General features: G+C 40.2%; 1 protein-coding gene across 15 annotated transcripts in view; it reads left to right on the top strand.

The window, feature by feature from the left end:
* FRY (FRY microtubule binding protein) overlaps nt 1-16,389 on the top strand; it is a 349,943-nt gene that overhangs the window by 124,273 nt on the left and 209,281 nt on the right. Inside the window, exon 4 of one of the 15 annotated variants that reach the window (XM_089775557.1) lies at nt 8,656-8,682. The exons of 12 other annotated variants lie outside the window; for them this stretch is intronic. In XM_089775557.1, the coding sequence (XP_089631683.1) occupies nt 8,656-8,682 (27 nt within the window). Of the gene's footprint in view, nt 1-8,655; nt 8,683-11,139; nt 11,937-16,389 lie in introns of those variants that run through there. 2 more of the 15 variants (XM_089775551.1, XM_089775556.1) reach the window with 2 other exon arrangements.

Raw genomic sequence — 16,389 nt, forward strand, 5'->3', positions numbered from 1 at the left:
CCACGAAAGCTTATGCCCAAATGAATCTGTTACTCTTTAAGGGTATGTCTACACTTGTCCTCTAGTTTGGACTGGGGAAGCAAATGAAGCATACTGAAGTTGCTAATGAAGCGCGGGATTTAAATATCCCACACTTGATTAGCATATTCGCGGCTAGTCGCCATTTTAAAATGCCGGTCGCCTGATTTAACTTGACGCGTGTAGACGCGGTAGTCCGATCCAAAACCTTTCCCTCAAATTAACTGTTACTCCTCGTGCAATGAATGACACTTCGCCAAAAAATCAATGCACATAAAACAGACATCAGGCTCTCTCACAGAGAAAAAGCTGTTGCTTGCCATTTTAACCATACTGACCATTCTCTCAATGGCCTTAAAACATGCATATTGCTTCAAAGAGATTTTAAGTCCAGATTTCAAAGAGAAGCCTCAGAACTGTCATTCATGCTTAAATTTGACACTTTACGTATGGGCCTTAACAAAGATGCTAATTATCTCACCCATTACAAAGATAGCTTCCCCAGTTATCACCCCAATGTCATTACCTCACAGACATTAGCCTACCCCCCTCAGATACCCTCTGTTTTAAAATCTGATTTGTCAATTTTATATGTATTCACTTTTTTTTTGACTGTATCACTTTGGTATATATGGTCGTGCCTATTTTCTTCCACAAATTGAACTGAGGAAGTGGGTCTGTCCCACGAAAGTTCATCACCTAATAAACCATCTTGTTAGTCTTTAAAGTACTGCATAGTCCTGTCTTTTGTTTCTGAAATTCTAGGAAACTGTCCCAAACAGATCCACATTTTTCCAGGATTTGCCATCTATTGTATGTGATCTCTTCTTTTGCATCCAGTTCATTATACCAGCCCTCATGCCTCTGGATGTGGAGTTATTTTTCAAATGTAGAAAAATTTGATTTCTTGCAACCAGGAAAGCTCTGTGTAGCCATTACTGTTAGTATGACAATAGCTTCCATTTGTTGAGTATGTGACATAATATGCCGTTATCTGCTTTATGGTTAAGTGAGGTCTCTATGATCATTGTGAATTATATTTTTAGAACTATCCCAGAAGCTTGAAACAATGGGGGATGACCAAAACATGTCTAAGTGTGGCTTCTTCATAGCCAACTTTTCCAGAATTGATCATGGAATAGCTTTAATTTTGTGTAGTCTTTGGGGTGACCAGTGGACCCTAAAGATAATTTTTTTGTAGAAAGAAATGTAAACCGAAGTCCAGATTTGCTTCCTTGATCTTTCATGTGGTTCTGTTCCATTATGAGAGTAAGCTGTTTATTGCCAGTTCTTTGTTCCATTTTTGCCTCATTACATCAGTATTAATATTTTGGCAGGCAGTATTGTGTAGCTACCAGTCTAGGGAAAGAATATAGCTACAAAACTGGAGTTGAGGCACTTTGGACAGTTGTTTCAAGGTCAGATTCTGAGATGAGTAGGAAAGAGATTTGAATATTTTGCCTGTAAGATTCCTATGTTTCGGGGGCACTTTGGTGGCAGTGGGGAATCAGTGCTCATGCCTGTTTGAACTGTTAGGCATCCTGGCTTGCAGCCAAGCCACTGAGAAAATATTAGCTCAGGCTTCCTTGATTGGGGTGGGGAGGCCAATGGATCAGCCCTCCTGGCCTAAGGTCTGAGTACTCATGCAGCCTGTGTTTCAGGACTCCTTCCTGAAGGTTAAGCAATGGCAGTCAGTGGCTGAGGTCTTCTGAGTAAGAGTTAAACTAGCAGTTTGTGAGTTATCCAGCCTCAAGTACAGGACCAGAGGTGCATGGGAAGTGTGGGTTTGCTGCCTTGCCTTCCAGCAATACAGCTAAGTCAGCACCTTGTTTCCCTGGGCTACTTCCTCCTGTTCTCTGGTGGGGCCTGGTTCCTCATTTCTCAGAGAGGCAGCTCACTCTCCACTGCCTCACTGACCCTCCATCGTCTAGGATAGTGGCTGGCCTTTTCCCTAGGCTGGCTGTCATAACTGGTTGGGAGCCCCGCTGGCAGTTCAGCTCCTTGGAAGGGATATCTGGCGCCTTCACTGGTCTGGTTCCAACTGAGCTTCAGGGTCCTGCTCTGCCCCGTCCCACCCTGCCCTGACACATCTTGCGAAGAGAAAGGGGCAGGGTTAGCTGAGCCCAAAAGCATCAGTTAACCCCCTCTGTGCCAGAATGAGGTCATTTTGCCTCATTACATTGCCACCATACAGTACTTCATAGGCTGTGTTGTAGTTGGAGAGAAGTAAACAATGTGATTTGGTTTTCATATATACAGGGCTTGATGAACGGCGGCGAAAGCCGCTCGCCAGTCCCGCACTGCACATGCGCCAGACTCGCATTGCACATGTACGCGCCGCAAATGAACGGGATGCCGGCTGAAATCTACTTGCCATGGGCGAGTAGATTCAATACTTTGTCGAGCTGTGTGTGTGTGTGTGTGTGTGTGTGTGTGTGTGTGTATATATATGCGCATTCCATCCAGTTTGTCCACATTATCATCTTATCCCCAATCCGCCCCTATCTTTAGCTTGAGATTCCCAAATGAATGCAATCTGTGTTGGTGTGCTAAATTGTTCCTTATTTGGAAAGCCGTAGGGTTGGTGGGAATTAGATATTTTTTATATCTACAATCTCCACAGCCCGATATAGCCATGGATATTAAAGAGTAGAACAGCTCGTTCTTATTATTCACCCAGATAGATATTTGATTTGTGATACTATGTCCATTGCATGACTGTTCTTTTTATAAAAACATGATATTGCCTCAGAATTGTGATTCTAAACCTTCCTAAATCAACTTGTAACTGAAATCTCTTAAAGGACGTGTTCTGATGATTCTGAACTTGTGTGCATACACATATCATTGATTTTTCTGAAAATAGTATTAGGATATTTGGAGTGGAAGTAGCCCTGAACATATTTGTTAATCCGGGTATTGCGTTCATTTTTCTCAGGTTTATTTTTGTCAAGAAGCTGAGGCGGATAGCTTGCCATTTATCCAGGTTGTTAGTTATTTGTATAATAATTATGTCTAAGCTTATTTTAACTATTTGCTTTAAATTTCAGGGAATTGAATTATTAGATATTTGAATGTCACCAGCTTCCTTTGGAAATCCCATTGACTAAGAAAGCCTAGTACATGTGTTTAGTCCTAACTCCTCAGATTTGTTCTAGTTAATCTTATATCCAGACAAGTGGCAAGACTTTTCAGTGAGTCCCAGTAATGTAGGTATCAGCCTTTATGGATTAGAAGCATAGCATCATCCACATACAGTCTAGTTTTTTTGTTTTATATGACAAAACTGACCTGGCCAATTATAGACCCATTTGTCAGTCTGAAGTAATATACTTCTTTATATAAGATGGAGGAGGAAAGAATACTTACATTCATGAATGTAAACAGAAAAAGGAATGTAATGAAATATATATTTCTCAAAGGTTGATTATGCCTACCCACTGGATATTTCTTTGAGAAGAGACAACTGATTTTTTAGATCAAGGAAATACAGGAGATCTAATTGGAATTCAGTAAAACATTAGACATAATACCACTTGTTAAATTACTAGTTAAATTAGAGATTATTGGGATTAGTGCAAGAGTTGTAGTAACGGAACTTGCTAATGGGGAGAAGACAAGTAGTCATGCTAAAGATAAACTGTCAGGTTGGAGGGATGTTGCTAATTGCGTTCCTCAAGGATTGGTCCTGGAATTGATTTGATATTTTTATTAATGACTGTGGCACTAAGTCATTAGGAATGTGCTAATGAAAGTTGCTGAAGATACAAAGCTGGGTACAGTACAGATGAGGAATGGAATGTTGAACAGGAAGAACTAGATAATTTTGAAGATTGGAAAAACAGAAACTGGATGAACTTTTATAGTACAAAATGTACCTAAAGTCTAGTAAGGAGAGTTCCTTCTATAAATGAGAGCTCATCAGTTGAAAATGACAGAAAAGGATTAGAGAAACCTGGGTTTGCTGATCCATCACAAGATAACTCTGAGCCACCAGCGTGATGCTGCTGAAAAAAGGCAAATATGATTCTAGGATCAGGCAAGCCATTTCTAGAAGAGTTAGAGACATATAAATGCCATTGTGCAATAATTGATAAGACCTCATTTGAAATACTATGTGCATTCTGATAAAAAATGATAAATTCAGACAGGGAACAGCTACAAAGAACTGCTAAGGTGATCAGGGAAATGGAGAACCTCTTTTACGAGAGGAGACTAAAAGATCTTGATTTGTTTTGGCCTTTCAAAATGAAGGCTGAGATGCTGTTCATCAGGGACCATTGGTGACAGGAAAAGTCAAAACCAGGTGGGCAGATTGTGGAGTCAGCGACGAGGGACTGGTTGGGAATTATTACAGATATCCATTGCTCTCACCGAGTGTTTCTTCCCTAACATCTTAACATGGGAGATAAGGCCATAATGGATGGTGTGTTGGCAAATAACCAATAACTTGCCAGTGGCAACCTCTCATCCAATATGTGTAGGAGCAATATAGCTTAGGACTGGAAGCCACGCGATTGGAGTCGGATGCAGTGTGCAGAAGATGATGTGCATGACGGCGTGTAATTTCATATCCACCATTGTCCTTCCATTGTCTTAAAGACTTTAAGGGGAGAATCTAAGGCAACTTTTTTGTTTTATAGTTTCTTGATGAAAGTCACAAAGATGACCGCTGTGAGAAGCAGGGTGTTAAGACTGCACAGGTGTCCAAGAGTGCTCTTGTAGTTCCCTGCTGCTGGAGCTTTTCACTGCTTCAGAGATCTGCCAGAGCCTTCCCTGCTGCCTCCTCTGAGGTTTTCACATCAATTTGCATCTCCATACTGCAGCATAGACACTGCCTGTTTTTTTACTGTGGTATATTGTTATACATACTCAACTCACCACTGCGATTGGAGACAAGATCTATTAAACAGATAAAGTATATCTCTTATCTGTTTAATACTAAGATAGCGAAGGAAAGACTATAAAAATTTATAAAGCTAATGGTTGTTTTTCTGCATTTGAGTATGTAACTGCATGACATTTTTCCTATGAAACTCACTTCACACTTTACTATGCTAATCGTATTTTGAAACAGCAGTTTCTTATTTCTATTTGATCTACCTTCATCAATAATAGAATTTGTCAACAAAGAGAATAGAACATTATAGTCTTGACATATTTTCTGTGCTAAGCAAAAGGAATTAGTATGCAAATTTTTAATCCAAAATTGTGTAATCTATTTCATTAAAAAAGTCTATGAAACATATTAACAATTAACACTGTTTAAACATCTATACATGATAAAAAGCAGTATCTGTTATATGAACTGTGAAAGGTTTGAAATTGTTTTTCTCCCATAGTAGAATGTATTTCTGCAAATTGTTTTCAAGACTACATTCATTAGAAATCTCAATGATAACTATAATTTAAGTTATTCATATTAAAACCAAACAGTGTGAAGGGTCTATCCAAATAAATGATACAATTTAGAACTCTTATTTAAATAATTATTGAAAAAGGAGAATATGTACTGCTGCTGCACTGTCTGAATGCAGGAGGATTGAGTTCCTCATAACATGTGGCAATCACATTCTATCCATTCTTTCTAAAAATAATGAGTAGTTCTGTGGCACCTTGGAAACTAGGATTGTTAAAATGCATTTAATCAAGTGTGTAACTGTTGAACATTTTAGCAGTTATATGGGAGGGTGGAGCCTGTTCCTCCCCCTCCCCGTGCACTCCTGCCTCTGATACAGTGGCATCAGTACGGGGGAAGGAGGCAGATGGCTCCATGGGAGCTAATGTGCACCAGGAGCTGGCTTCTAAGCTGATTCACCACACATACTGGGAGCCTGCATGTAATCTCAAAGGTTAACAGATGAGCCCGGGCTCATCGGTTAACCATGTATATGGTTACACTTTCACATCCCTGTTGGAGACTAACAAAACTATGTAGTATTTTGTGGGTAACAAAATCCAAAATCTATGCAACAGCAAAAGTGGTATCTATCAATTGTAGGACCTGTGTTAATGAAACTAATTAAGTGGGCCAAATGTGTCCCATTCATAACTTTTGATGTGAAAAGGCAGATGTCAAAGGCAGAGGAAATTGGCTTTGTAATGTGTTAACACGTTAATGTCTTAATATAAGCCCAGGGTAACAGTGTCAAATTTGTAGATGAATTCTAGTTCTGAAGATTCTCTCTGTAATTGGGTGGTGAAATTCCTTTTGTAGAGAGTGGTTACTTTTCAGTCCATGATTTAGTGATCAGATGCCTTCTAAAGTCTCCCCAATTAAAATAAAGGAGCCTAAAAAAAATAAAAAAGCTTAACATCTGGAGATAGTTATTTTGCCTCCCCCAGAACCCTCATTTTGATGAAAAATCACCTATGATGGGGCCCCCAAATTGAAGATGGCAGTGCTCACAGAGACCAGTATCAGCTTGTTGAGCTGATCAGACTCATGAGAGATATGACAAAAATTAAAAAGAACATAGACGCTTGCAAACTTCTCTATCATACTTTACCCTTGCCCCTTTTGTGGACGCAAGAATGTAATATATTTCAGAGATCAGAATTCTGAATTTGTGTAATTTTAAAAAGACATATGCTAGTTTTAAGAGAGAGTTCTTTTGAGACCCTCTTAAAGTTTAGCAGTTTGGCTTTCCCCAGCCTTTCTAAATTCTGTATTTTTAGTTTAAATGCATAAACCGTCTACACCAGTGATATTCCTATCTCAGGGTGCAGAAGTCAAATTAGCAACCAGTATTACCCAAAAGAGTCATGGTAGTGTGTATATATTGTTCCATTTTATATGTATGGCACAACTAGTAAGTTATCAGCTTGCACTATTAATAACTTAATTAGTTAACTTAGTAAAAGCACTCTGATTAATAACTTAGACTGGTCAATAATTAAATCACATAGTGTTTAATATGTGCTGTAAAAAGTCACAGGAGACATATTAAAGAGTCACTTGTGGCACACGAGCCTCAGTGTAAGCATCACTGGCCCACACTCACTTTTTAGGTAGATGTGCAAGAGGAATGTTATGACTATAGCTTGACCATCTGCAGTTAAAAATTGAAACAGTACAAAAATGTATAAGCGATTAGACTAGCAATCTGAGAAAAAAATCTGGGCTTTCAACTAAGGAGACCAGTACCATTACCGTTAATTTAAGCTCACAGCTTTCCTTCAAGGTAGGAATTATACTTACCCCTGCCTCCTGCTACAGTGGGGAAGACTGATGTAAAGACAAGGGTAAGTGGCTAGAGAAGGACTAGGAACTCCTGATACTTTGTCCTGTGCTACAACCATTGTGCAACATTTTGTCTAATTTACTGCAGTGCTGCTGGTCAGATTTTAACACTGAGTTTATCTCTGTCTGAGGTCAAAAAGTATCTGAGATATTGGGGAGGCAGCATGCTCAATGCTCAAGAGACAGGAGGGGGAGGGAAGAACACTAATTTTCAGTCTCTAGTGATTCGTGTGTAGCAGAACCAGGCGAGATTTTAATGGACTCGGGAGTCCCATGTCCAGTCCTGTCGGTCAAGAAAGATAATTTGTCCAAAACAAGGTGATAAGCACTTGAGAAGTAGATCAGGAGATACCATTCACTAAAAGTAGTGCAAAGAAGTAGGTGGGTATGACATATAACATCTTCTAAGCAGGTCTGTGAGTAAACTGCTTTGTGTGTCAACCAAAAGTACATACAATATGGACATTATTTTCTTTCTCTAGCACTGGAAATCCATTGTGCTTCAGATTGCAGAATGTACTCTCCTAGAGAAAGAGAGACCTGAAATTATTTTTTGAATATATCTTTCATATACAATGAACTTAAGATGCTGATTTTTTGTTTAGCAAAACCTGCCCATTTGCCCCTGCATTATAAAATTTTTTTAAAAAAATGCCGAATTTAATCTGCAAGCAAATATTCATATTGGGTAAAATTGATTCTTGTACAGAGGTTAAAGCCAAGGCCTGTGTGATGGGGTCCAATCACAGAAGTCCTGTTGGGTTGTCCCCGTGGTGTTCTGAATTCTAATCATGCCACTGACACCCACCTTCCTGCTCTCTCAGGATCCTCATCACCCTGTCCTGTTGGGCCAGACCCTCTGATCTTCTCCAGATAAGGCACAGAGTTGAGGTTATTGCCCACTGCACAGCAGCTCAGTTACTGAACCAGTTGAGCTCGAAGAGGGCAACTATAAGGACACAGCACCCAGAAAGCCAACCCCCAAAAGGAAACAAAACCCCAAATAAATCAGTCTTTCTCTGTGTAAAAGTTTTATACAGGGAAAGTCCATAAGGTCAGCCCTCTATCAGTGAAAGAAAAGCCTTTTCAGAAAGCATTTGACAAGGTCCCTCACCAAAGGCTCTTGTGTAAATTACATTGTCATGGGATAAGAGGGAAGGTCCTTTCTTGGATTGAGAAGTGGTTAAAAGACAGGAAACAAAGGGTAGGAATAAATGGTAAATTTTCAGAATGGAGAGGGGTAACTAGTGGTGTCCCCCAAGGGTCAGTCCTGGGACCAATCCTTTTCAACTTATTCATAAATGATCTGGAGAAAGGGGTAAGCAGCGAGGTGGTAAAGTTTGAGGATGATACTAAACTGTTTAAGATAGTCAAGACAGAAGCAGACTGTGAAGAACTTAAAAAAGATCTCACCAAACTGAGTGAGTGGGCAACAAAATGGCAAATGAAATTTAATGTGGATAAGTGTAAAGTAATGCATGTTGGAAAAAATAACTCCAATTATACGTACAGTATGATGGCAGCTAATTTGGCTGCGACAAGTTAGGAAAGAGATCTTGGAGTTATCGTGGATAGTTCTCTGAAAACTTCCACGCAGTGTGCAGCGGCGGTCAAAAAGGCAAATAGGATGTTAGGAATTATTAAGAAGGGGATAGAAAATAAGACACAGAATATCTTACTGCCCCTGTATAAAACTATGGTATGCCCAAATCTTGAATGCTGTGTACAGATGTGGTCTCCTCACCTCAAAAAAGATATTTTGGCCTTAGAAAGGGGCAACTAAAATGATTAGGGGTTTGGAACGGGTCCCATATGAGGAGAGGTTAAAGAGACTGGGACTTTTCAGTTTAGAAAAGAGGAGACTGAGGGGGGATATGATAGAGGTATATACAACCATGAGTGGTGTGGGGAAGGTGAATAAAGAAAAGTTATTTATTGGTTCCCATAATAGAAGAACCAGAGGAAATCAAATGAAGTTAATGGGTAGCAGGTTTAAAACTAATAAAAGAAAGTTCTTCTTCACACAGCGCGTAGTCAACCTGTGGAACTCCTTGCCAGAGGAGGCTGTGAAGGCTAGGACTATAACAGAGTTTAAAGAGAAGCTAGATAATTTCATGGAGGTTAGGTCCATAAAAAGCTATTAGTCAGGGGATAGAAATGGTGTCCCTGACCTCTGTTTGTCAGAGGTTGGAGAAGGATGACCGGAGTCATCATTGTCTTTGGTCCACCCTCTCTGGGGCACCTGGTACTGGCCACTGTCGGCAGACAGGCTACTGGGCTAGATGGACCTTTGGTCTGACCCAGTAACAGCCATTCTTATGTTCTAAAGAGAGAAATGCACAATGGTTGTTTCCCATTCCCCTGGAAACAGTTATTTACACTGGGCATGATAATAAACAAAAGTTTTTTTTATTAAATATAAAAAGTAGGATTTAAGTGGTTGCAAGTGAAAACAGACAGATCAAAGTAAGGTACCAAATTAAAATGAACAGAAAATGCTTAGCTAATTTTAATTCACTAAGAAACTTGTTCCAAAGTTGCAAATTCTTATCCTAAACTACTGTTCTTATTTCATCTAGAAGCTTCAAATCAGGGTTGATTTTTTTACTCCACAGTCAACCTATGGAACTTATTGCAAGAGGATGATGTGAAGGTCAGGACTTTAACAAGATTAAAAAAAAAACTAGATGCATTCATGGAGGATCAGTCCATCAATAGCTATTAGCCAGAATGGGATCCCTAGCCTCTGTTTGTCAGAAGCTGTGAATGGGTGACAGGGGATGGGTCTATGCATCATTCTCAAAGTTCTTTGTTTGTTCTTCGAGTGTGCCAGGCAGTTTCAAAAGCCAGATGAAGACAAAAGGCTGATTGTTTCCCATTTCTTAAATAGACTTTCCCTCAGGGCAGGAACTCTTTGTTTGGAATCCCCCATTCCCATGGTAAAATACCAGTTTCAAAATGGATTCCAGTACCAGGTGGTATGGTCATATGTCTGTCTACAACCAACCACCGTTTGGGCTTAAAAGACATACAAGACTAGTTATAGGTCATTGAGTTGATCAAGCCATTAGGTTTCCCTGGGGCACCAGTAATGGCTCTCATTAGCACTTCTAGAACTATAAACAGATCCATGCTCCATATTTCTAACATCATATACAAGAAAGATACCTGCACAAAAATAGAATATACAAATCCAGCAGAATGTAGCATTAAAATTGATAGGTTACATGAGATATTTTGTCTAAAGCATCTTTGATGTATGTGTATTCATATTCACAAGCCAGTTCTCCTAAGGCATTGGGGAGGGCTGTCAGTTTATCTATGCCCACATATATTCCACTTTATCCCTCAAAGTATGACATAAATTGAACCTTCCTGGTGCATAGAACTTATGCTAGCCCTATTGCCAGGGGTGAATTTCATCTATTAAATATAAAATTGGAAGAAAAAAAAGAGAGCCAGGCTTGAGAGGAATACTGTAAGACTTACCTGCATAGATCTTAGTTGATCAATGTCACATCATATGGGGTTTTTAAATAGTGTTTTAGGCATGCTTTCGTCATATGATATTTAAATGGTTAAAGGTATCAAGTCATTCTTAATTTTAGATCTGTATTGATAAAGTCTTTTTTTATTCCTGTAAATGATGTAAAAGCAAAATACTATACAAATTTTAATTTTGTGTCTGTACAAACATATTGTCCCTTACTAGTTCCTCTTACTAAAATAAGATCAATCTATTACGTTTTCAGTTTGTTTTTAAGCCTTGAATTTTATTGTCTTTGCCTGACTATCTGTCAATTGTCTGGAAGGATTTTTCTTCAAAGAGCATAAAAGCTTCCTTTTGCCATCCTTGCTGCTATGTACTTGACCTTGTAAATTAAGTTCTTAACAATTTGGTTTATACTGTATGTCTTTTTAAATATAATTATAGTTTTAGAACCAAACACATTTCCTTAAGAGTTATTCCAATAGATGTTTGTTGTGTAATATTCCTTAAGGATGTGTGGTTTCTCACTGGGTCTTTGGCATGAAAAAAAGGATACAGTACTGTGTGTCGGTTTTATCTCAAGGAATTTTAACTGTTTATACTTGTGGTCAAAAGACCTTAGTTACAAAACAAATGTTTTATCACCCATCTTGTATTATCTCTCTCCTTAACATTTCTTTACTAGATGCCTTCAGCTTGAACTATGTGATAATACATATATTTGGTATACATGTTTGTTTATGCTGAATTGCATTAGCCAGTCTCATGTTCTTGGAGTGCCTGAAGTAGTTTCACTAATCTGTCAGTATAGTATGTACTTTTGGATAAATATAGACATGCAGCCACTCTGCAAGTTGTAGGTCATCATCGTATGCTGAAGCTAAAAATTACTCCTTTGGTTATGGAAAGCTTGATCTGATCAGGAGGCCTGCTCTAACTTCAGCACTTACCTATTTAAAACAAAAACCCTTCACCAACAAAAAACCTAAATGAAATGCCTGCTTTGATGTCGAAGAAAAACATAGAGGAGTGTGGAACAGTATCATGAAACAAGTAATTTGTTTCTCAATTTTAGTAAGAAAACAGTTTTGAAAATTGGAATTTCTCAAGTTATTTTCAGGCTCATGGATATTACAGTATCCTGTTGGAGAAGATTCAGTGTGGTCAGTTTTATAAAGGAGCTGGGTAGGTATAAAAACAATGGGACTTTGTCAGTTAGCGTATTTAGCCTATATGATGATTGAGTCAAAATTTGGAAAGTTGAAGAAAATAATATATTCATTTTCCTGTTAAAGATAATAAGAAGACACTAACAGCGTTTTATTAAAATTGAACGCACTGTGTTGCAAGATTGCAACTTGTACATACTAGATTAAATTTTCTGTTGTTTTGCTTGATCTTTGAGTTTGAAGAAAAGTTTCTGTTGTATAATGTACAAATACTGAGGAAATGGCATAATTTCATTTTATATATCTCCGTTTTCATCAGCTTGCTGCAAATGTATGTATTAAAACTATTGTATTTTCTTAAAACTCTTACCTATAGTAGTTGTTTATCATGTCAGCAAAGCTGATTATTTATAACATGAAAAAAATTAATTGGTATAACATATACTTTAATGCAGTTATCCAGTTTACAGTAATAGTATATGGCCACAGGATATGTGGATATTTTATTGCAACATCAATAATATTTTTTTCTCACATTTAAAGAAAATGTTATATTGTTATAACTGGTTCTAAGTGAAGGTGTTCTACAAGGAAGAATTATTATTTCTAGATACCATGGGTTGCAGGTATGTTAGAATTTAAGCAATAACTCAAGGTACCAAGCAAAACCAGTTGCTTAGGAGGGATGGACCAGAACTGCACTTGAAATGTTGGCAATATTTTTGGGATGATCTTATAAGGGTCAGTATGTGTAAAAAAAATAAAACTCAAAAAAACCTATGTAAAACATTAAGTTTACAAAGTAAAACCCACAAAACTTAAGAAATGCCAAGATTTAGATTGCCTCTACAACAAATATTTGGCATCCTGGTGTTTATTAATTTTGATAGTCTTAAATTATGTGATCACATACTATTTTTTTCCACAGGATGCTACCCCATGCAGTGTATAGGATGGATGGTGCTCACTGAATGCTAATTAAATATTTTTTCTTGTAATTTATTGTGTGCCTTTGCATTATTTACTGTGTGTCATCCAAATCCTGCACTTACTCCAGAATTATTAATTTCCCATGGGATTTTCTATGATGCTGTCGTCATAATATCTTATTAGGATAGTATCTTATTAGGATCATGTATTTAATGACTGTATCATCATGCATAAGCACAAGGGTATCATACTAAGGTTACACAGGCAACCTTAATTCTGACTCCCTACATTGTGTGTGCTGGGCTTTGCAATCCTTATACAGTATTTTGTTGATCTGTTTTTGTTATGTAAGACATACTTTTGAGCATATATAGACACTTCAAAACTTATTAAGATTCAATTATCATTTGGTTTTTCATACAAAATGGAAGACAAAATTTTCAAAACAGGATGTTTGCATTTACAGTAAACTTCCGGTAATCCGACACCTTTGGGACCCAGGGGGTGCTGGATTATCAGATATGACGGACTATCAGAAGGGGGGGCTATGAGGGATCTGGGGTGGGGTGGAGGGATGCTACCCCAGACCCCCTCATAGCCCTCCCTTCTGATAGTCCGGCTCTGCCCCAGGAGTCCCCGATTCAGCCGCTGCTGGTCAGTTTCAGCAGCGGCTGAATCGGGGGCGCCTGCAGCAGAGCAGCTGGGGTGCTGCTGGGTAGGTCCGGTAGCGCCGACCCTTGGCACCGTGAGACCAACCCGTCAGCACCCCAGCTGCTCTTGGGGACGCCTCGGGCAGAGCAGCTGCGGTGCTGACAGGTTGGTCCCACAGCGCCGCTCCTCGGCGCTACTGGACCAACCCATCAGCTCCCCAGCTGCTCTGCCCCAGGTGTCCCCAAGTCAGCTGCTGCTGATACTGATCAGCGGCTGACTCCAGAAAGCCAGAGGCAGAGCTGTTCTGCCCCGGGCTTTCTGGAGTCAGCCCTGGTCAGTTTCAGCAGCGGCTGAATCAGGACGCCTGGGGCAGAATAGCTGGAAGGCTGCTGGGTTGGTCCCACAGCACCGACGAGCGGCGCTACTGGACCAACCCAGCAGCACCCCAGCTGCTCTGCCCCAGGTGTCCCCAAGTCAGCTGCTGCTGAAACTTATCAGCGGCTGACTCCAGAAAGCCAGAGGCAGAGCTGCTCTGCCCCAGGCTTCCTGGAGTCAGCCCTGGTCAGTTTCAGCAGCGGCTGAATTGGGACGCCTGGGACAAAGCAGCTGGGGCGCTACTGGGTTGGTCTGGTAGCGCCAAACCTCGGCGCTGCGGGGACCAACCCAGCAGCACCCCAGCTGCTCTGTCCCAGGTGTACCCAAGTCAGCTGCTGCTGAAATTGACCAGCGGCTGATTCTAGGAAGCTGGGGCAGAGCAGCTCTGTCTCGGGCTTCCTGGAGTCAGCCGCTGGTCAATTTCAGCAGCGGCTGAATCCGGGACAGCTGGGGTGCTGCTGGGTTGGTCCCGCAGCCCCGAGGGGCAGCGCTACTGGACCTACCCGGCAGCACTCCAGCTGTTCTGCCCCCTGCTTCCCAGATTCAGCGCTGGTCAGTTTTAGCAGCGGCTGAATCGGGGAAGGTGGGGGCAGAGCAGCTCCAATGGTCCGGCTGCCTGGAGCACTTCCGGGTTCCTGATGGTGCCGGACCATCAGGAGTGCCGGACCATCAGATGCCAGACCATCAGAGTTTTACTGTATTTGGCATTTACAAAAATCAGGCCTCCTTAATTTAGGAACGTAAGTATAATTTTAAGTAGCTAACAGGCACCCCGCTTTGAAAATGTTTACCATAGTAAATAGAAGTAAAAAGTTCTTGCTCCATTTTGTCTGTTCTGCAAGTGTAAAATTAGTCCCACAAAATATTGTTTGTGTGGTTCTGCTGTGAAAAGTAATTGAAGATCCGCTTCCTTCTGTAAACAGTCCCCCATCTGTTGATTGTAGTGACAAATGTAAGTTCTCACTTATTTTACAAAAAAAAAACCCAACAGATAGTATGGTGGCACTTTAAAGACTAACAAAACATGTAGATCTACATGTTTTGTTAGTCTTTAAAGTGCCACCATACTATCTGTTGGGTTTTTTTAAGTGTATCCTGTACAGACTAACTTGGCTACCCCTGAAGCTTATTTTACTAAGAACAGCATTAGAGAGCCAACACTTTGGATTCTATTCCAGCTCACAGATCATCAATATAATTGCTAATTATGTTTCAATTAATGGGACAATTTTTTTACTCATTTACTATGCAAATATTTGACACGGTATGTTACACATATGTAACAGAAGGCAGAAATTTCATACAAAAGTTGCACAGGTATACATTAGGATAGAATCTGAGCTGTAAAAGCTTCGTAATGGTGGAGTATGGGTGCAGGAGTGGATTCTGGCCTGGGGGAAGGGTGTAGAAGGCGGTTCAGGTTCTGGGAGAGAGTTGTGACCTGGAGGAGGGAGAGAAGGGGATGCATAGGGTTTGGGTGGTGACTCCCTGCCTACCATAGTCCCAGGTGGCTCAAAATGGCTAGTTGTTCCATATGACTGTCTGCTGGGGAGGTGGAGGGCTTTGTATGCTGCCCCCACCCCTTCCACAAAATCTCTCAGCTCCTATTGGCCAGAAAATGGGAAATGAGTTATTTTGCTGGTAGGCGGGGCAGCATGCGAAGCCTCCTGCTGCACCCAGTGCCAGGAGCTACAGGGAGCTTAAAGTGGAGTGAGAAGCTCTGTGCTTGAGAGTCCAGTCGGGGAGGCCTACAGGCCAGTTCTGGTGGCATGGCCATATCTTGCTTGTCTCTGGTCTAGCCTATTAAATGATATAATTTTTTAAAATGGAATTTTTTAAAAAAATTATCTGTTCCCTGTTACGCAATGCAGTTTGCATCATCTTCAGTGCAAAAATTTTGGGCTGAAGTTTGCAAGGTTCTGAGCATTACTCATCAGGTTCAGTGCACCCTCCAATGTCATTGAAATCATTGGAAGTTGATGCTTGGCACCTTGCAGAAACCAGATGTTACGCACATAAAATATAATTTATTCTTATGCGAAACACAGGTGGTTAACAGTTGAAAGTAACTTTCAGCAGAAGATTCAAAATTTGTCCCAGAAGAGCTTATGGTATAGAATACAAAGGGCCAAATTCTAATCTTAATTGTGTAGTATCTACCACTGGGTATCTGAAATATTTGCCTTTTTTCTAAGCTGGTAAGATGTGCACAAAAACAATGCATGTACTTTTTGGTATATTTCTCTTATGATTGCAGCAAGATTGGGAAGTGATTTACTTGGGGTTTTTTTTTTGTAATCTTTGTCCCCACCTCTGCAATTGCTCAAAGATGTTATGATGCCTGAATTGCAGCAGCAGTGGTAGGTGATCTGTTCCCTAGACAGCTGCTTATAATATCACTTTTTATACCAACTCGAAAGTGAATAGCAGGAGATGCAGCCAAGCATCACACCACAAGATAAACATGCCATTTTTTCCCCGTAGAAAAACTAAGCTTCTTGTGGCATAAGTTT

The sequence above is a fragment of the Pelodiscus sinensis genome, chromosome 1, assembly GCF_052426305.1.
Source record: "Pelodiscus sinensis isolate ZL-2025 chromosome 1, ASM5242630v1, whole genome shotgun sequence".
NCBI lineage: Eukaryota > Metazoa > Chordata > Testudines > Trionychidae > Pelodiscus > Pelodiscus sinensis.